The sequence below is a fragment of the Pteropus vampyrus genome, unplaced genomic scaffold (genome assembly GCF_000151845.1).
Source record: "Pteropus vampyrus isolate Shadow unplaced genomic scaffold, Pvam_2.0 Scaffold8, whole genome shotgun sequence".
NCBI lineage: Eukaryota > Metazoa > Chordata > Mammalia > Chiroptera > Pteropodidae > Pteropus > Pteropus vampyrus.
This window is the reverse complement of record NW_011888789.1, coordinates 14,866,886-14,888,506: the sequence shown is the minus strand read 5'-3', so window position 1 is coordinate 14,888,506 and position 21,621 is coordinate 14,866,886. Positions and strand designations below refer to the sequence as shown.

At 33.7% G+C, this 21,621-nt stretch overlaps 1 protein-coding gene across 1 annotated transcript in view; it reads left to right on the top strand.

Moving 5' to 3' along the window:
* KAT6A (lysine acetyltransferase 6A) overlaps positions 1 to 21,621 on the top strand; it is a 99,359-nt gene that overhangs the window by 39,073 nt on the left and 38,665 nt on the right. Inside the window, exons 3-7 of the mRNA XM_023520085.1 lie at positions 10,535 to 10,643; positions 14,245 to 14,360; positions 14,946 to 15,027; positions 17,293 to 17,428; positions 18,741 to 19,057. Coding sequence (XP_023375853.1) covers positions 10,535 to 10,643; positions 14,245 to 14,360; positions 14,946 to 15,027; positions 17,293 to 17,428; positions 18,741 to 19,057 — 760 coding nt within the window. The remainder of the gene's footprint in view (positions 1 to 10,534; positions 10,644 to 14,244; positions 14,361 to 14,945; positions 15,028 to 17,292; positions 17,429 to 18,740; positions 19,058 to 21,621) is intronic.

The following is a 21,621-nucleotide window of genomic DNA, read 5'->3' as shown; positions in this document are numbered from 1 at the left end:
TTGACAGCGTCATATTTGGGTGAATGAAGAAAATGGTATATCACTGACAAACTGAAAGTGGAACTTTCAAATAACTGACAAATATGTGAAAGTTAACTCCACAGTTCCTTAGCACAGAATTTAAATTCAGCAAATATACATACTGTCATTTTTGATGTTACCTCTGATTAGGAAATAGAAAATTTTTATAGGATCTTGACAGATGATCACTTTCTCATCTAAATTTATAGTAATCTATATACATAATAAAAATTTATATTGAAATTGATCATTACTGATCTAATTATGCTATTTTGTCAGTAATCTTGTTATTGTATCTAATTGTAGAAGTCATTAAATGAAATCATTGTAAGCAATGAATTCAATTTAGTATTCCTAGTAAGGCTTTGTAGTGGCTAATGGTTATGTTGGAACTGGTTAAAATTATATAAGGTAACCTTACCGTAGACTATAAACAATGGAAAATGGGCTCCTTTCCAGGCCATTCACGTTTTATGATTATAATCTTTTGCAACTGTATACTTTTTTCCTTATTTATCTATTTATTTATTTTTTAGGTGAGGCAACCCTTGGTCGATCTCACAGATTGCAAGGACCTTATCAGCTTACAATCCCTTATTTTTTTATTTTTTAAAATTTTTTACGCCTATAGCACCTGGTCTTCCTAGGTGGTCTCCCATCCAAGTACTAACCATGCCCGACCCTGCTTAGCTTCCAAGATCAAACAGGACCAGGCTTGTTTGGGGTAGCATGGCCGAAGACTGTATACTTTTGAAGAAAAGATTATCCTAACTATGTTTAATAAGGAGCCATAGAGTGCTTGATAGTAGAGTAAACAGGGTGCTGAAGAATTCCAAGAGTTTAAATCCTATCCAAGCACACCTCCCTTGAAGATTATTGAATCTTGGAGGAGAGGCTTTGAGTCAGTAACTGATAAACCTGTTTGGAGCTAAGCACAATTTTGTTGTATTTTAATTTCAGTTAATGCTTATTTAATGCGTATTGTGTGCAAGATGCATAAGAGGTGAATTAAGAGGTCTGGGGTGATTTCTACTTACCTAGGGCTGTCTTTCTGGAAAACATGAAGAAAAATTGAATTCTAAACTGTCAGAAAGGATTTGAGAGGAGCTTGGGTTCACCCAAGGTCATTCTTAGTGAAGGAGTAAAGAACTGGGTAAAACTGACAGGAGAGCTTACCTGATTGGAAGAGAACAATGTATTTTGTTCGACTTTCTCAACAATATAGAAACACTTTCTAACAAAGTATTAGTTTCCTAAAGTAAACTCTGTGTGCTAGTTTGTTTCCCTTACAATATTGGAAATAACCTTATTATGCAAGTAGTTTCTCAAAAGGCTTACTTTTGAATTTTTTTGGTATGTAAGTGGATAATGCGAATAGTGTTTGTTTTCTAATAATTTGTTGTGTATTTTGATTTGTATTTACTGACATTTATAAGTGCTTTGGAAATGTGAGTACTGCTTCTTTTTTATCTTCTCAAAAATTTATGCTATATTACAGTGCTTACCAAACAGTAATATTCACCAGACTTCTTATGCTTTGGATAGTATTTTGAAAACTTAGCAGTATGTTTTCCCGATGCTCACTCATTGAGCACCATTTTGGTTTCTTTCACTATACCTTGTCTCAGTAATTTTCAGTGGCCATAAAACATGAGAAAATTTGTAGCTTTTAAGAAATTACATATCTTTATTGCCTGTTAGCTTGCGAAATGATCTGTTAGAGGTTTCTGAAGTCGTAAGTCTAAGTTTATGAGTACAGTTTTTTCTCTCAAATTCTGATGGTCACAAATTCTAGATTTATCATTTAATTCAGTCTTGAAATAACTAGAAATAATTACATAAAACAGATTCTTGACTAGCCTTTATGTCAGTGTTTAAGAACATAGACAACATAAAGGTTGATTTGAGTTCCTCAGAAAGTATTAGAAGGTGGAGACAATGACAAGTGTATAATGGCTTAAAAAAGTTAAAGGCAAGTCTTGGGAGAAAAGTAAAAATTGGACTTTATGATGGGACTATCTTAAATGATATATCCGGATATCTAGAAAATGCCATTATATTTAATATTAGTCTAAATGATTGTGTCTAAAAATTCTTTTCTTCCATGATATAAACCTCACATAGTAGACATCATTGGGCAAAATTTTTACTGTTGTTGTTTTTAAGAGTTATTTCCAAAAGTTCAACTCAGAATGCTACTCAACTGTCTACTTGTTATTAGAGCATCTACTGTGTATTTGCCTCAATGCTGCCATCTGGTGATTATAATGGAGATCTGAACATGATACTTAAGGCAACCTAAAGCAACAGATGACACAAGGTACAGTCTAAGTGCCTCCTGCCACAAATCAATTTCTACTTTTGAGAAATCGAAAGAAAGGAAGTTAGTTGCTGTGGCAAAAATCTAACTCAGTTATCGAGGCCATGAAATTACTTTGTGAGATTACTTAGTAAATATCAGAGCATTTATATATTATTATTATTGAGCTGCTCATTGCTTTATCATATACCAACTTGTTCTGAGATACTACTTTTTCTTATTATTTCTAGTTCTACAAGGTAATTTAATTAATGTACTGAACAACATTTGCTGAATGCATACTATATGCTAGGCACTATTACAGCCCTAAACAAACAGAAATCAGAACCTTCATAAGGTTTACATTTAGTGGGGGACAAATAATAAGATACACATACATGCATAAAATATGTTAATTACATGAAAAGGATTAAAGGAAACGATAAAGCAAGGAAGGGGGATATGAATTGTTGTGGTTGGTGAGTCATCTGAAGTTTTGAAATGTTAGATGGAAGGTATGGTCAAAGAAAGCCTTACTGAGAAGGTAACTTTTGACTAGAGATCTGAAGGATCTGTGGAAGAGCATTCTAGATAGAAGGAAAGCAAATGCAAAGGTGACTGGAACATCTGACTTGTAAAGAATAAGGAAGCTGGAATAGAATGTAAGAGAGAGAAATCAATAAGAGATGAAAATAGGAGAGGTGATTGTGTGTGTATTTGGGAGGGGAGTGCAGTTTACCTAGGGCTTTATAGTTCATTTGGCGTTTAATCTGAGATGGAAGTCATTGGACTAGATGGGAGGTTTGGGGCAGCTGAATGACATGCTCTGATCTACTTTTAAACAGGTTCACTCTGGCTGCTGTGTTTCATGGTGTGTAAAATAAAAATGTATGTGCTACAAACATTTTGTTGTTGTTTAATTAGTTGTAGGAATAGATTTACTTTATATCAACATGAGGACAATAAGATGAGGACTAAGCTTGGACAGTTGTAGGAATGATGATTATATGGCATATTGCCTATCTCTATACAGATTTTTAAAAATTGTATTAACAATTGATATATTCTTTTGATACAAGGTACTTAAATTCAGCTTGTAAAGTTTGACTTGGAAAATGTTATGAGTATCTCTTCACTGTCCTAAAACCATCTCAGTACATTTTATATTCAAATCTTACAATGAACCCAATGTAATTTTAGTCCTTTTCGCTGATTTTCGTGCTCATTTATATTTTGGGAATAAGAATGATCTGGAGTTGTGATTTTTCATGCTCTAAATATAGTTAGCTATATATTTCTGATTAGCAGTGCCATTTGATTAACAAAGAAAACCTCATAGATTATGTTGTAACCTAGATGACTTATTTAAACCACTTTTTTGTAGCTCATCAACTAAAATGACTAATCCTCACAGTACTGTTATTCTTTCTGAAATTGCACTTTAAAATCCTGAAATTATCAAGTAGTTAAAAAAATCATGATCATTGTCAGTAATAGTTTTTCTATGTGGAATCAGTTTTATTTTGGTACCTGAAAAGTTTATCATTTTTATGCTTGGTCCCGTGATATCAAAGAAGAGTCTTCTTTATGAAGTGTTTAGGTTATTAGGTTAAAGAAATACAGCTCAACTGCCATGTGTTACTGAAAACTTATCTATTTCTATATAATTTGAGTGTGTTTGGACCAGTATCTTTATTTGACTTCAAAAAGTTGCTTTTCAGCCTGTCTTATTTTCACATTATAAATATCAGTACTGTTTAAACTTAAGTAAAGTTGTCATTACTGGGAATTATTAGCAAATAGTTTTGTATAATGGGTAGGCAAGATCTAAGACTTTGTTCATTTGATAGGTACCAAAATAATTGAGTTACACAGTCTACACAGTTTCAAGTAGTAACTAGACAGCCAGTTTGTCCAAATCATTACCCACCAACTCCCCAACTTTAATAAGTAGATTTGAATGACCTCAAGTTATTTCGTTTTGGGATAGACAGTATCTAGTAAAATGAAGCCTTGATCATATGTAAAAAATATTAAGAGCAATAATATTATATGGAACATACAGGAACATATAGAGACTGTTTTGATTTCTTAGGTATGGTTTTAAATAACATTTTCTGCCATTAGAAACTTTATTGTCTAGTTCTAGATGATAAAAAGATATGTTTGAAGACACAAATTACTACATAGTTTTAATTTTTAAAGACATAGTTTATGCTGAAGAATAACAATAATTTCTTTTTCAGACCTTGTCTTTTCTTCATCCTTGTATGTTCACTCTCTTAAAGTATTTAGCTATATACCTAACATATTTTAATTATGGTAACTTAGTTTGAATTATGATACTGTTCCTGCTCTGCCCTATAGCTCTTTATTATAATGTAAGCTTCTCCATTTCCTCTGTAATTTCAGGTTACATAGCACTCTAGCTGAACCCAACTTTGTTCCTTTTTAGCTAGACTGCTGAAGTAATACAGTGTACTTTATATGTGAAGGTAGTACTACTATTCTACCACTAGTAGGTCTTTATATTGAATTGTGTCCATACCCTCCTAGTAGAGCTACTTTTCCATATTCTTACCCTATTTCATAAAGAGGGTGGGATGGAGAGAGACTCTAGAAGAGTTGATACATTCTTTGGTTTTCACAGCCTCTAAGATGATTGTTGTTCCTTTATTAAACACATTCTCCTGACATGAAGTTCTTCCCATCTACTAGTCCCCCAATCTCTGTTTTTTTTTTTTGGGGGGGGGGGGGGGGCGGCGGCAGTACTGGCTGTCATTTACCAATATTTTTTTTCTCTAAAACTTTATTCTTATTATTTTTGCTGACGTAAGCACAGTTATATGATTCTTCTAAAATCATGCTTTCCCACCTTCTTGATTTCCTAATTTTGTCAATTTTACTTCTCTCATAGAATGTAAACTCTCATGCAAGTGGGGGCTTTGCCTTTTTCACCACCATACCCTCAAGTGTGTAGAATAGTGCTTACTAAATATTAAAGAATTCATGCACATTTGCCATTTGGGATTTGTTAGCTACAACTTTATACTTAGGAAATCACAAACTAGATCTAAAGTTTCTTTGCTGACCATAATCTTCAATCCTTCTACTTTTCCAGTTCTTTTACTTTCTACTGGACCTTTAGTTCATCAGAATTTCTATAGTACCTTAACTCCTTATACTTTCAGTTTATGATGACCAGCCTCAACTTTGTGGCCACCCATTTTAGAAATATTTGCATTTGCATTCTAGTGGATCTTACCCTTTGGCTTAACTTGTCAGTCTACAGTTTTTTGACTTTGTCAGTCCAAGGCTTTGGGGGTGTTAGGAAATTTGTATAACCATTTTGATTGGAAATCCTACAAATTGATTCTTTCCGATCTTAGCTTTGTTGCTGGGGCTGATTGACAGTTTTATTTTCCATCAGTAATTGATTCCCTGTTACCTTCCATATAGAGACTTCCAGACTTTTTCTGTCCTCTAAATGCCCAAATTCATATACTATCTGATACTTTTCTTTAAGCAAGTGACGTTGCCTGCTATTTTAGTGAAAAGAGATAGAGGCCATTTTGCAGGGACTCCATCAACTTTTCTCTCCTGTATTTTGAATTTGCCTCTATGTTATTACATACTTTTCTGATTCTGCCTTGCCTGACGAATGTGTACCCACTATCCATTTTGATAGGAAGGTGTTTTTGTTAACCTGTTCTTAGACCCAGCCAATTTCACCTCTCAGTTTTCTCAGTCAGCTATCAAATCTTCATGTTCTAACCAATCCTTGCCAAACTCTTAGCTAAGGTGATTTAATTTCCTATTTTCCAGAAATGATAAGGCTATCAGAAATTAGCATCCTCAACTTTCCCCTATTCCCATTATCCACAAACAAAATCATCTACATCATCCTTTACTACTAAGGCCATGCTGTACCCATGCTTTGAAATCCATCCTCTTTTCTAAACCAGTGTTATACAAGAGAACTTTCTGTAATGATGGAATTGTTCTGTATTTGTGCATTCCAGCACCCTAGTCACTAGCACATGTGACTATTGAGCAGTTGAAATGTAGCTAGTATGACTCAGGAATTAATTTAACCTGATTTTATTTTAAATTTAATTAGCCACATGTTATAGTACGTACCGTATTGAACAGTGCAGCTCTAAACCTTACTATATAATATCTTCCTGTTATTTCTTGTTTCTCGAATCTCTGACCATGTGTGTCTTCTCTTCTATATTTAAATAGGTTTAGTTTTTCTCATCTTAAATACCTCACACACATTATATTATAACTCTTTGCCATTTCTTTTTTGCTATCTCCTATCTGCTGTTTGTCCTTTCATGACAGTTTGTTGGTTCCTATGACTTTAGTTCTTATTCTGTCACTGAAAAGGGTGCTTGTTCTCTTAGTGAAGTTTCCAACTATTTCTCAATTGTAGAATCCACTAGATACATTATCTTCCCGACATTGATTGTTGATTGCTCTCTGCTTCTTGAAATTCTTGTGTTTTCACTTCTCTTGGTTCTGTTTTCTCTCATACTGGTTTTTTTCTGGCCTCTCTCTTTTTTTTTTTTCTCTCTGATGCTTCTAAATGTTGATATTCCTCTATCTCAGACTTCATCTCTCTTCTCCACTCCCCTCCCCAGCTCTCTTCTGTGTTCTACCCACTTTACCTTCTCATTGGGTGCTATCAGTTATTATCTGCATGTGGATGTCTTTTAAATGTTTCTAGCCTATTCTCTCTCTTAAGTTCCAAACTTCAATGTCCAAATCATCATTGATTTTTCTTGTAGAATGTTTTAAAGGTACTACAGTCCTACTTCATACATGTTCATTAATTTAAATTTAACTTTCTAATTCAAATATGCATACAGGAAAGTACACAAATTCTAAGTTTATATCTTAATTATTACATAATATCTATGAAACCACCATCTATGTCAAGAAAAAGAACATTACCAGCACTTCAGAAGTCCCTTTCTAATTCACTACCTGTTCCTTTCCTCCTAAAAGTAACCACTATTCTGACTTAAAACAATATAGAAGTTTTTGAACTTCACATAAAATAATACAGTATACATTCTTTTGTGTTTTCTCTTTCAGTATAGTTTGTGATGTACATCCATGTTGTTGACTGTAATTTGTTTATTTTCATTACTATTTAATAGTTTACTGTATGGATATAGTACATTTTATCTGTGCAGGCATTGCTAGTTATTTGGCTAATTTTTGTTTGTGTAAATTCTGTTATAAATAATACTCTGATCATTTTTCTATATGTTTTACTGTTTAGGTGCGTATGCATTTCATTTGGATAGTAGTAGACATAGTAGATCATATGGTATTGCCTGTGTTTAAATTTATTAGATAATGTCAAATAATTTTCAGAGCGTTTTTTTTTCCAATTTATATTTCTGTTAGCAATGTAAGAGATTTCCTGTTATTCTGTTTTCTTATCTACACTAAGTATTGCCAGTCTTCATAATTTTAGCCATTCTTACAGATCTTTGTCCTTGATGGCTAATGAGGTTGAACATCTTATGTTATTGGCCATTTATATATTATTTATGTATTTTCTGTTGTGAATTGCTAGTTGACATTTTCTCCCTGCTTTTCTATTGAGTTGTCTTTCTTTTCCTTATTGATATGTGAGAGTTCTTTAAATATTCTGGATATGAGCCAGTTTTAGTTAAATATGTTGTTAATATCTTTTATTCTGGGGCTTGCCTTTTCACTTCTTTAATGGTATCTAAGTCTTCCATCTTCCTTACTGTACCCCCCCTCCCCCATCAGTTAGCCATCAGATCCTGCCGGTTATGTCTTTTAAATATCTCTTCTGTCTCTTCTCCATTCCTTTTGTCAGTGCCTTAATGCAGGCCCTCATTACTCGTGGCCTGGATTGTATTTCTTCTAATCTGTTTACAACTGCTTATGGAATGGCTTTTCTAAAATTTAAATTTTGTTCATATCACTCCTATGCTTAAAATCTTCTCATGGTACTTAGCGGTTACAGCATAAAGGTCAAAACAAACTTCATGAGATTGCCTCTGCCTTCTCTCTAGGCCTTCTTTAGAGCTTACTTCAAGTTTCTACTCCTGAGTGAAATCTTTCCTGACTTTACCCCCTGGCTCTTTTTTTTTTTTCAATTAAAATTTTTAATTGCAGTTGGCATATGATATTATATTAGTTTCAGGTCTACAACATGGTGATTAGACATTTATCACCCGGATGAATCTAGTACCCATCTGACACCATACGTAGTTATGACAATATTATTGACTGTATTTCTTATGCAATCCTTGGTTCTTTTTCATATTTCTTTTTAAAGAAAGAATGTGGTAGTCTTTATTTACCACAGCCACAGTTAAGACAAACTCTAGCTATTCATCTCTAATTTAATTTTTGGTTGAGCAGTACTATTAGTTTGCTTTTGTTGGACAGTTCCATATTGTCATCCAACTCTCTTACAAATCTATTTCCTTTTTAGGCTTTTTCCTCTTCCAGTCACTTACATATTGGTTTTCTTACCTTAGCTCTCTTCTTTCCATTTGTTCTCCATGGGAGAACTCATCAACTCTGATGGCCTTCATGCCATTTTGCATGTATTTAACGTCTAGATTTTTATTTCCAGACCAATCTTTCCCTTGAACTCTAGATCTTTATGTAATGTTCATGGTCATTGCTACTTGAATGTTCTATAGGCATTTTAAGCTCAGTAAGTCCCAGACTAAGCTCTTTCCCCCACTCCTTCCAAAATTTGATTTTGTATTTTCTTTAAACACCCCATCAGGTGGGTCTGCCTGACAAATATCTCCAGAATAACTTAAGTCTGCGAAGCCTTTCCTTGATAGCCCCTTTGCCCTCCTTGATTACTTCCTATTTTGTTTCCCATTGTAATACTTTTATCATGGTACCTACAAACATTTTGTCTATTCTCCCCAGTAGACTAAAAGCATCTTAAGGGCTTTATATTGCTATCCTACATAATGGTTTGCATAAATAGTTGAGAATTGACTGAGAATGCCTCCAGCTAAACACATCTGCAATCAAACTTGTCATCTATTTGCTTTCTGCCTAATTTTCTTCTTAAAGATGACTTACCTTTCACAGTTGATTGTATCACCATTTTTTTCAGTTAAGTTGGTCATGTTTAACTCATGTCCTTTTCTGTCATTTCTACAAGTTGTTGGTTTTTAAGTATATAGCTATTTTTTTTCTATTCCATTTCCTTAGCTTTGGTTCAGGTTCTTATCTTGTATTCACTAGACAGTTACAACTACTGTTTAAATGTTTTATCTATCTTTAGGTTTTCTCCATTTGTCTTTGATATTGTTAATGGAGTTATTTTTCTTAAATACAGATGATCATCTCCTGATTTAGTAACCTTCTGTTCTTTTCCTGCAGGATAAAGTCCAACTTTACATGACATTCAGTGGCAGTCTTCACAGACTGATCTAGCTCTGCCTCCCACCTTGTCCCCCGCCCCCCAACTTGCCCCCAGCTTATCGCAGAAACTATAGCCTTTAAGTACTGACCTTAGCAGACTGCGCACCTCAGTTCATCTTGTTTATACTACCAGTATTGCCTTATCTCCATGGAGTGAGGGAACAGTGATGTAAAGGAATGTGGAAACCTAGATTTAAACCTGCTTCTAACAATTATTATCTATTGTCCTTGGGCAAGCTTCTTAAGATCCCATAACATAGTGTTTGTACTTAATACACTTTGTCTTCCTCTTTCAACCCTTCTCTTCCAAACCTCAATTGGAGTTTATCTTTCTCACTTATACAGAGTACTTACTGTTTCTCTCTTATATCATTTAATGTCTTCTGCCTTATATTATGCTTATTCTTATATATCTTAATCATTCTTCTCCTACATCACATGCCTTTTAGTGGCCAGTACTGTGATTTCTTGTACTTAATTCAGTCGAATTTTTCAATCTTAGGTGAAGGATTTGCTTTGTTTAATCCATACTGTGCCATTTAGTTTCAAAGTGACCAACATGATTGAGATATGTTTTTTTTGGACCAAGGTTGTCACTACAAGGACCAGTTTGTAAAACTCACCTACTTATTTGAAAATTTAGGAGAGTGATACAGTTATTCTAAAGTTACATGTAACTCTTGTAGGAATTTAAAACTGTAATTTTAATGTCTTTATATTAATACTGAAAAAAGTACTAGTGCCTGAGTGAATTGTTTTTCTTTACAGCCGGTTGCTGAACCAATTCCCATCTGTAGTTTCTGTCTTGGCACAAAAGAACAAAACCGAGAAAAGAAGCCAGAGGAACTCATCTCCTGTGCTGACTGTGGAAACAGTGGTATGTGATCACCTCTGTTTTTTCTAACACATGCAGTCAGGCTAGAGGGAAGTATGTTTAGCTGAGTTTGTATCCTTGAACCTTATGAAAGTAATATTTTAATTTGGTTCTGGTTTTAGGTAACTTAGATGAGCTTCTAGACAAGGGACAGATTAAAATGTATAGTTGAAATGTTTTATTCAGTTAATTTAAATCAGGTCTTAGGTTTTTTAAATATAAAAAGCTCGTTTTTTCCTGTTGATCTTTCTATTTCACTATCAAACATCTGTTCAAATCACAGCAATCAGTTTAAAGTTATTGCTGGTTTTTTAAAATTATCACTACTTATCTTTCTTGATTTATGCCTCAAGCTTCATGAATAGAACCAGGATGGTTCTATTCTTGACAGAAGCTTATCTGTGTCACATTGGGAAATAGAGTGTTGACACTGCAGTTTAGTGAGCTGTGTAAAATTCTGGGCTCAAAAAGCTTTTGCAAAGTGTCTCCTAGTTTGTCAAGTCCATAGATATTCTTGGTCTATATTTTAACAACCTACAAGGCTTTGCAGGAAGATCTTAGTTAACCAGCATTATCTTTGATCATTGGTGTAATTTTCAATGTTTTATATCAGTAGCAATCAAGATTTATTCCAGAAATCAGAAAACATCAGATACAAGAGGAAAAGAATTTAGTATTACAATCAAGTATTTGTAAAATTGTTGGAAGAGCTGAGGCAAGCTCTAGGCTGGGCTTAAAAGGACTGATTCTTGGGACATTGTAGAACTGACCTACCAGGGTGTCACTGTATCTGCCTCCATCTGGAAGAAGTGGAAGTGAGATGCTACTGCAGTTGGATTCTGAAATTCTGAATTTGGCCATCATCACAACTGTGTCTAGGTAGCCATGAAGGTGAACAGTGGATACTGATATTTTCATGACTGCTTATCGTTAAAAAACAGTACGAGGAGGAAGATGGTCTTTGCTTCATATCTGCCTTTCAGAAATCACTCAAACACATCCAGTTGGTAGAACTTCACTCACATCTAGATCCTAGCAGCAAAAGAGTTTAGGAAGTACAGCTTTAGCTTTTCAGTTTTTATATATAGAAGGCATTAGAAGAAGGTTGGGAAAAGATCGTGCATAGTAGGTGACCATATTCAACATAATATCACAAACCAAAATGAACTCTGGATGGATTTCACAGTTAAATATAAACCATAAAATCATAGAAGATAAGATTAAAATATAGGACATGCCATACAATGCAGTAATTGCCAAACTATTTTAGTAGTGGAACCCTTGAGAAATCTAATGGGAACCCAAGTATATAAAACAAGTAAAAATGAATCTGCTCTAGGTGAGCTAAGAATGAAGTGGGGCCAGGAGCGGGGTTGTGTTATTGCCCTTCCTTCTCAGAAGCACTGTATTTGAGGTGGTCTCAGAGTTTCTGTAGAGGAAACTTATAGAGCTAGTAGGATAAATATTATCTACTACTGTAGAAAAAAATTACTCTGAGACTTAGCAACTAAAAGCAATAACAAACATTTTTTATTTCATAACTTTCTATGGGTCAAGAGTGGCTTACCTGGGTGATTTTGACTTGGGATCTTTAATGAGTTTGCAATCAAGATTTCAGCTGGTGCGTCAGTCATCTGAAGGCTTCCATGATGAATCACTTAACTGGCTGGTAAATTAGTGCTGCCAATTGGCAAAATGTCTCAGTTCTCTGCCTTGTGGTCCTTTTCATAGGGCTGCATGTGTGTTCACAACGTGGCAGCTAAATTCCCCCAAGCACATATCTGAGAAAGAGCAAGTTAGAATCTGCAATATTTTATAACCTAGCCTTAGAAGTCACACTGTCATTTCAGCAATATCCTATTGGTTACACACATCAGCCATATTCATTGTGGGAGTGAATTACGCAAAGGTGTGAATTGGTATTCTTGCCAGGAGGTGAGAATGATTGGAAGGCAGCTTGGAACCTGGCTATCAAAATAACCAAGGAAGAAAAGTATGGACATAGTTCAATTTATGAAATTTTCCAAATTGAGAACTAACCTACCCCAATTTTTTTTAAAAAGCAATAATTGTTTAGGGAAACTAATTGTGTTAAAAATGGCAAAGGCTCAAAAACTATAAAGTATAAAGAGCATGTTTATATTTCTAAACATAAAACCTAAGGGTCAGAGCCTATGAACAAGCAGTGTATATGAGAGAAAGTTAGTAATTGAGCATATAAAAAAATATTTTACCCAAATAATAGGAATGCACATCAAAGCAGCAATGAAGTGTCATTTCATAGCTATTATAATAATAAAAATTAAAACATAAGAGAATCCAAACCTAGAGCTGATAAAATTGTGGTGAAACTTTGCTGGTGGCACTGAATGTATCATAGGGTTTGGAACATGTTTTGGCAGTGCATGTCTACCTGTCAGGCTGTAAAAATTTTTTCATTTCACTTATCAACCTCACTTTTAGGAATTTATTGTAAGAACTGATTTAAAAGAAGAAAATCTATAAACATGAAATAATTTAGTATTCTAACAATTTAAGTATACTAACAGTTTAAGTATTTAACAATAAGGAAATGGTCAGGTAGGTTATAATGTATCAACTCAGTAGAATATAATCAGTTTAAAGAATATAAAGTTTACTTGAATAAAATTTTGAAGAAAAAACAAAACTATTTATACCCTATAGTTAAAACCATGCAAGAGCTTTTAGCTAGTTTAAAAAGGAAAAGTAGAACAGGAAAATGACTATTCTAGGATGATGAGGTTATAAATGAGATTTCACATCTCTTCTCCCATTTTTATTTAATGTTAGTGATATTTGGATGAGAAACTTCTTACCATCTTATAAAAGAGTTATTTAAGAATAGAAAAGAAAGAGAAAATAATTTAACCAGCTTATTGTCGCACCAAAGAAAAATAAACATAACCAAATATTAGAATAAAGGGACAAATCTTTTCAGAGTTGAGGGCAAATTGGCTACTCTAAATTTTTGAGAATCAGACTGATACTAATTGTTGGAAGAAGAAATTTTTTTTGTTACTTCTAATTCTGATCACAGTAGAAATATTGCTTAAGTTTTAGTTTTAGCTTGAGTGCCTTAAATCATGAGCAGATAACTCAGTTTAGATTATAGGATTTTATTATATATTTTTTAATTATAAGTGTAACATGTTAACTGTTAAAAAAAATTGAGAGCACGGAAGGGTGCAGTGAATGTAAAGTCCTTCTCCTTCAAAATGTTTATAGTTCCATATCCTAAGATGTTATAATTTAAACCATTTTTGAGTATTCTTTCAGAAATGGCCTGTATTCATATGCATACAAACATGTGTACACACATAATGCTTTAATGCAGGCTTAATAAAAGTTTGGAGTTTGTCAAGTTTTTTACAGTCAAATTTGTGGGAGTATGTACTAAATTCTATTTAGCATTGATGAAACTGAATTGGAGTACATATCCTGATAAGACATATATGGCAAGCTTCCAGGAGCATCTTGTTTTCTTTGATATATGTTTTAAGATAATTGCCTTTTTCTACATAATTCTTTTAATACAATTACAAAATGATTCTTGTTTCATTTGTGAATTTTTCCCTCTTATTAGGTCATCCATCCTGTTTAAAGTTTTCCCCTGAACTAACGGTTAGAGTGAAGGCCTTACGGTGGCAGTGCATCGAGTGTAAAACCTGTAGCTCCTGTCGAGATCAAGGCAAAAATGCAGTGAGTATCTTCACCTTCCGATATAAACATTTCACTTAGAAATAGAATGTACAACAGATATATTCCTCCAAGTATCGTTGGTTAATTTTTAGTCACTTGGTCCAGCAGAATTTAGAATAGCCTCTTAAAATTATTAGATATTAATAGTTTAGTATACTTGTTCATTGAGACTTGGATTATTTATTTCTCGGTAATTTCTAAAGTACCTTAATAGAAATTTGCAGAGAGACTTTAAGTTATTTTAAAGAAATATTCTGAAATTTGTTTGAGTAGCATGGAGGCATTCAGTTAGTATATTAGTTACAAATTGTCCTTTTTTGTTATTAAGTCAGACTAAAGTGAGCTTATATCTGGTTACTGGGTAAACTTGAAAGTATGAAACTAGTTCTTTATTAAAAATTGGATGAAGCAAAACTTTTTGCTCAGACTGTCCATTTACTTAATACAAATTAAGGAAACTTTTGCTGTTACAATAAATAAAGTCTCCTTTATAAGGTCATTGAAGCTTCCTAGGTTTTATGAAGTCATGATCTGATATATTCCTTTTTCATAAAGTTAAGCAGAACTGTTCTTTCTCTTTTTTAGGATAACATGCTCTTTTGTGATTCATGTGACCGAGGTTTTCATATGGAGTGTTGTGATCCTCCACTCACCCGGATGCCAAAAGGTGAGAAATAGTTTCTGGAATGAAACTGGCAATATAAAGGGGCATGATAATGAAGGCACTTTTTATCTGCTTTGTTAAAATGAAAGAGTAATTTGCACCTTTTATTTGGGTTGTATAAGTAGAAAGAGAGCTTCACCTTAAAGGTGGGGACAGTCTTTCTGTTTAGGTGCCCTAACATTCTTATGTGCTATGGATTTATTATTATTTTCCTCTGTTTTCAGTAGTTAGGCATCCATGGAGGCTGAAGTGGTTCATTTGTAAATATTTGCCAGTCCTGTATCTAGAGGACAAAATACTTGCCTTATATGATATTTTGAAATATCTCTTTCTTTAAAGAAAGAATTAAAATTGTATTAGGTCATATTGATTATATCACTGCTCATCATTTTTGAGGGACCTAGAGCTATTAGAGTCTCTGGTTTATTCAAAATGTAAAAAAAAACTTTAGTGAATAATTTTCAAACAAATAATTGCCCAAATCATAAGAGTACAGCTTAATGTTATTCTATTCTTTTTACCCCTGTTCCTTGAAAAGTATTTAGTTGAGATATACTTGCCTGTTGATTGGACTTTCATCCTATTATATACTTAAAATTTCTTTAAAAAAATCTAGTTAGTGACCCCTGCTTTGTCTTATCACAGATTTTCAACTCTGATTTTGTGATTTATATGTTTCTTAAGTAAAATGCTTGTAGGATTTTTTATAATGTCTATTTGGAGAAAGTTTTCCTGTTGATGGCAAGAGACTCAACCTTAGGTGTAGCCAAGTTGTTCCACTTTAGGATCTTACTTGAGTCCCTCTTGTATCACTCTATTGTTTGCTACCTTTTGAAAAGTCTTAAATTTATATGTATTGGAAGAGTAAATACCCGCTTTCCTGCCTCTCCATTCACTTGAAATCTGAGCAAAAGGCCTTCTAAGAATCATTCAAGATAAAGATTTTCTTAGAACTTAATTCCTGCATTTTTAATGCTTACCAAAGTAGTTTTATAGCAGCTTAAAGCAGGAAACATTTTATTTTGAAATAATTTCAGACTTACAGAAAAATAGTAAAAATAGTAGTTCTCATTGTACCCTTACCCAGCTTTCCCTAATGTTGACATCTTACAAAACCATAGTACAATTATTGAACTAACATTGCTATGATGTAATTAACTAATCTTCAGACTTTATTTGAATTTCTGATTCAGAATTCAATCTGGGATCTCATGTTACGTTTAGTTGTCATATTTCCTTAGTCTCTTCCAGTCAGGTTTAATTCATCAGACTTTGTCTTTGAGAAACCTTGACACTTTTGAAGAGTACATACTGGTCAGTTATTTTATAGAAAGTCGTTCAATTTGAGGTTTTGTCTCTTTCTCTATCATGATTAGATCGAGGTTATAAAGTTTGACAAGAGTACTCCAGAAGCGATGGTGTGCCCTTGTCAGTGTGTCATAACGGGTTTTTATACTGGTATGTCTTATTACTAGAAACATTAACTTTGATCACTTGATTACAGTGAAAAAACCTGACAGACACTTTAAAGTTACTCTTTTTCTGCTTTGCCCACTAAAGCATTCATCTGTGATTCTTGCTTACACTAATTTTTATCGTGGTATTTGCATAATGATTTTTCTGTTTTTATCATTCTTTCTACATATATTAATTGGAATTATTCTGTAAGGAAGAGCCATCCTTTTTTCTCATTTATTTATTTGTTTATTATTTATATAATTCTGGACTCACCACATTTATTCTATGGGTTATAACCCATTGCTGTGATTATTTCTTTTTTTTGCTTGGATGGACCCAGATTGGACTATTTGGAGCTCCTTTAAGTTGGTTCCTACATTCTTTTGATGTGCCTTCGTCTTTTGAGCACTTCTTTATTTTCTGGCATCACAAGATATTCCAGGATATCTTGTATTTTCTCTGTTTCAGTCCTGGAATCAGCTATTACTCTATGGAAACCTGGCTTCCTTTTTTGTAGAATGGTAATTAAAAACCAATATCTGGGTGCTAGTTTAGAGCAGGGATTTTTAACTGAGGATCAGTGAACTTCAACTATGTGTGGACTTCAGGATATTTGTGAATCCCTTCCAATTGCTTGTAGAATTTTGTGTTTATATGTTTTCATGTGTATTTTTCTGGGGGCTTTAATCAGATTTTCAAGTAAAAGCCCTTGACCTGAAAAAGGTTAAGAACTACTGGCTTGGAGTATCTGAACTATCGTGATATATTTATATCCATTGTGTTTTTATATGGAATATTCTTTCTTTATAGGCATGTGGATATGTCAGATATGTCGGCCTAGGAAAAAAGGACGAAAACTTCTACAGAAGAAGGCGGCACAGATAAAACGGCGCTATGCTAATCCAATAGGACGTCCAAAAAACAGGTTAAAGAAACAAAACACGGTGTAAGTTGTACTTGTGGCAAGGTGAGGGGAGAAAAGGATAGGGCCTTCTCTGTAGTGTAGGATTCACTTGTTTGCTTTATGAAAAAAATTTCAATTGTTACAACTGGCACTTTTATATAATAATAATGGCTAACACTTAAGTGAGCCTTTATTAAAGTGCCAAGGCACACTTAATTTAGCCCTTATTAAAGTGCTTTATGTGTGTTAGATCATTTAATTCTCCGAACAACTAAATGGAGAAGGTACTGTTACTGTCATTTTTCAGTCAGAAACTGCAGCATGGCATAGAGAGATTAACTTGCACAAGTTTATAGTAAATATTGAACTACGATTAAAAGCCGAGTAGGCTAGCACTGATGCCTGGCCTTGACACTTTTGCCTTATATAAAAAATAAGAAGGAAAAATGTTATTGTAGCATTTCACAGATATTTCTCCTGATATTAGTCTTAGTAGTTTATTTCTATTAGATGTACAGATTACTGGATTGCTTCTTCTTTTCAGGTCATAGCTAAGTGCCATTTTTATATCCTGATGTAAAAAAAATGTGAGTTTTTCATCTATTAGCAGAAATCAGGATATAATTATCCCTTGTGGACTAGGAAACTGGGCTATGTCTGGAGGAGGTGGGGCAAGATTCAGTAGCTAATTCTATCTTTTTATTTCAGTATCTCTAAGGTAATTCACTTTTGATGATATGTAAAATATCTGTAGGCTTGTAAACCTCTCTAGTCTCAAAAATTTTACCCACCACTTGAGTCTGTCTTGAAGGTGATATAACTGAAATAAATGAAATATACAGAACAAGTATTATAATTCATATTTTAAATCTTAAGCTTTGATTTTCCTGTAAAATGATCTTTTGATTTCTCACTTTTATACAATAACCCATCTATGTGTTTAGAGGGAAAAGTGTAAGTCTGAGTTGGTGCAGAGATCACAGGGCTGTATACTTGGAAGGATCTTACTTGTTCTCTGGTCCAACTCTCATTTTACAGATGAAGACACTGATATTTAGAGAGAATGTAATTTTTCCAAGATGTACAGCTAGTAAGTGACAGAATTATGACTCAAACATTCCCTTCTGATTCCTAGCCTAGGATTCTTTTTACTATAAAATAACTAGGCTTCTTGGAAATAGATGTTTTTAATAATAATATTACTTTTTCATATAATATTTATGGAATAGTCTTAACAATGCAGATTTTTTTTATAAAGCTACAGGTTTTTTACTAATTATATGTTATATATTAAGTAAAAACCTTATAAAGATTTCTTTTTACTAGTTACTTTTTTCCCTGTTTGATTCTTTAGATCAAAATGTTCCTTCAGCAAAGTTCGAACTGGGCCTGGAAGGGGCCGGAAACGTAAAATCACTATCTCCAGCCAATCTGCGTCATCATCAGAAGAAGGATATTTAGAGCGAATAGATGGCTTGGACTTCTGCAGAGATAGCAGTGTCCCCTTGAAGTTCAACAAGAAAACCAAAGGGCTTATTGATGGCCTTACCAAATTCTTCACCCCTTCCCCTGATGGGCGGAAACCTCGAGGGGAAGTGGTAGACTACTCTGAGCAATATAGAATCAGGAAAAAGGGCAACAGAAAATCAAGCACTTCAGATTGGCCCACAGGTAAAAGTTTGTTCACTTAGAAACAAAAAATATTTCAGAGTGTATTATTTGGAATAACACTAGTTATCTGGAATAGATTTATATTTGGTTATTAAAAATTGGTTAAGAAATAAAAGAATGTATTAAAGATACATATTTAATGATACTAAGGTGATAACTGGCAAGAATTTAGATGCTAGACTTGAAGTTGCGGAATCAGTAAGTAGGAGCTCTTAGACAAAAGAAGGTGCTTTTTTTTTTTTTTTGGTAGAACCACAAAGAATCTGCCTACAGAAATCTGGGCTATAATCTTGAATCAAGGAAAACTTTACATTTCATAAATTACAAAATAAATCATATGTTGAACATCACTGTGCTGACTTTATTCCTGAGAGGAAATTAGAAAGAGTATGGGTGGATAACTTGCTGTTGACTTAAGCATAAGGAAAATACCAAAATATATGCAAATATGATAAGGTCAGTGATTTTTTTACTTCAAATCTTGGCAAATATAGTTGTAATTTTTCATGGTTTACACTTGAGAGGGAGCGAGAGCGAGTGAGAGCGAGAGAGCGAGAGCGAGTGAGAGCGAGAGAGCGAGAGCGAGAGAGAGAGAGAGCAAGCGAGCGCGCGCGCGAGCGAGCGCGCGAGTGTGAGCGCTAAAGAGAGAGCAAGCTCATACACCATAGCTTCAGGCCATTTGCTTATGTATATCAGGCTAAGTTCCTTAGTTTTCAAAGTAGAAAACATCTGTGGAGAAGACTTAATAGTGTAGCAGGTAATTCAGGTAAGAGGGGAAATTTTTGATTAGCTCTCCAAATAATTAAAGCTTAAATTAGCCTTATTGCTATTGTATGCTTTGTTAGAGAACCTAATCCTGTGAAGGAAGTAGAAGGGGCTCTGAGGAAAGTTGAAGAATGAGAATGGACTTTTTTTAATCATAAGACTGTTTTGTCTCATGTAGTGTAAGAGAATCTACCTTTGATTTCCTTCCCCTGAATGTCCCGTTGGTGATTGTATTCACAGCTTCCTCATTCTATGTAACTGATTGGTCCAGTACAGAAGAGAAAATTCTCGTCATTGTTAAGAACCCCCTTTTAATGCTGTATTGATCTGCTTCCCACCAGAGTGGCAATCAACTAATTACTCTTTAAGCATTTAAGTACTTTCTGTGTCTTTATCAGCCATGTAAACTGTAGATAAGCTCCAGTCTGAGCATGTTTATCCAAGAAAATATGCAAGCCTTTTAGTTTGAACTTAGAATCTCATAAAGCAGATCCTGATGAAAGGCATTTTTGAATTAACCATTTCACTGGAGATGGATTATTAGAAGAATCTGCTGGAAAGTTTTGGAAATAGAAATTATTGGAGCAAATGCATAAAGCATATGGAGAACCAGTATTGAGCTTTAGGCATTGGTGTGATTTTTTTTTGCTTTAATTAGCTGCCATTTTTTTTTATGAATTTTAAAGTTTAAGGAACAGTCTGCACCATCTGATAACAAATGCTACTGAATGTTGTACTAGATCGATGCCTGCATCCATCTGTGTCATGCACTAGGGGGCATTAAAGTCACGTAGTATCTTTAGATTATACATACATTTTTTAGTTTGTATAAAACTTTTATATGTATTGTATTGCTTTTATATGTATTGTAATAAAATGCTTTTATATGTATTGTAATATATTAAAATATAACCTCTTTTAATGAAGATCAAATTTGGTTGTGTAATATTTTTAAGAAGCTCTAAGACAGTTCAAGGTTTTCCTAATAAGATGGATACGATTTGTACATATTCTTTATTGACTAGTATCTTTCTAGGAGTCAGTTTAGTGCTATCCTCTTCTCTGTTATATAAATATTGTGAACAGTGAGTCCTTGTCCTTTTTCTTATACTAAATGAATAAAAGACATCCTATGTGTGCAGTTGATAGGAAAAGAACTATCTCACTAATTGGTCTTTTCAGCCACACTCATACAAAGAGGAAATGAATCTATAAGCAGTGACATCTTCAAATGCAAAGGATAAGGATCTACATAAGTCCCCAATACTCCTTCACTAATTTCTTGGTCCATTTGAGGAAGATACATCATTTAGTAGATTGATTATTATAATTTCGAATACCCAGAGGATTATCACCCATGATCCTCAGGTTCGTAGAGTTCATACTTTAAAAGGGGACTCCCGATATGAAGGAAGCTGGTACTTCTAGACATCAGTTAAGATGGCTATTTCAAAGGTTATGCTTTTGCTGAGATAAGAATGTATTGACCTTATGTCGATTGCAGGGTCATTGAGAATTTTAAAAGGAGCAAATTTCCCTATTTTCCTCCCAGATGATGAAAAATATGTCTTACTTTAACATAAACTTTTTCCATACTGCCCAAAATGGAAAAACAGTATTTGAATGTTATGTTAAACTTATAATAAAAATAGTATGTTCATATTATTTCAAAATAAATTTCATACCCCTTAGACCTTTTTTCCAGTCTGCTTTTATACGTATTGCAATATATTAAAATATAATCTCTTTTAATGAAGATCAAATTTGGTTGTGTAATATTTTTAAGAAGCTCTAAGACA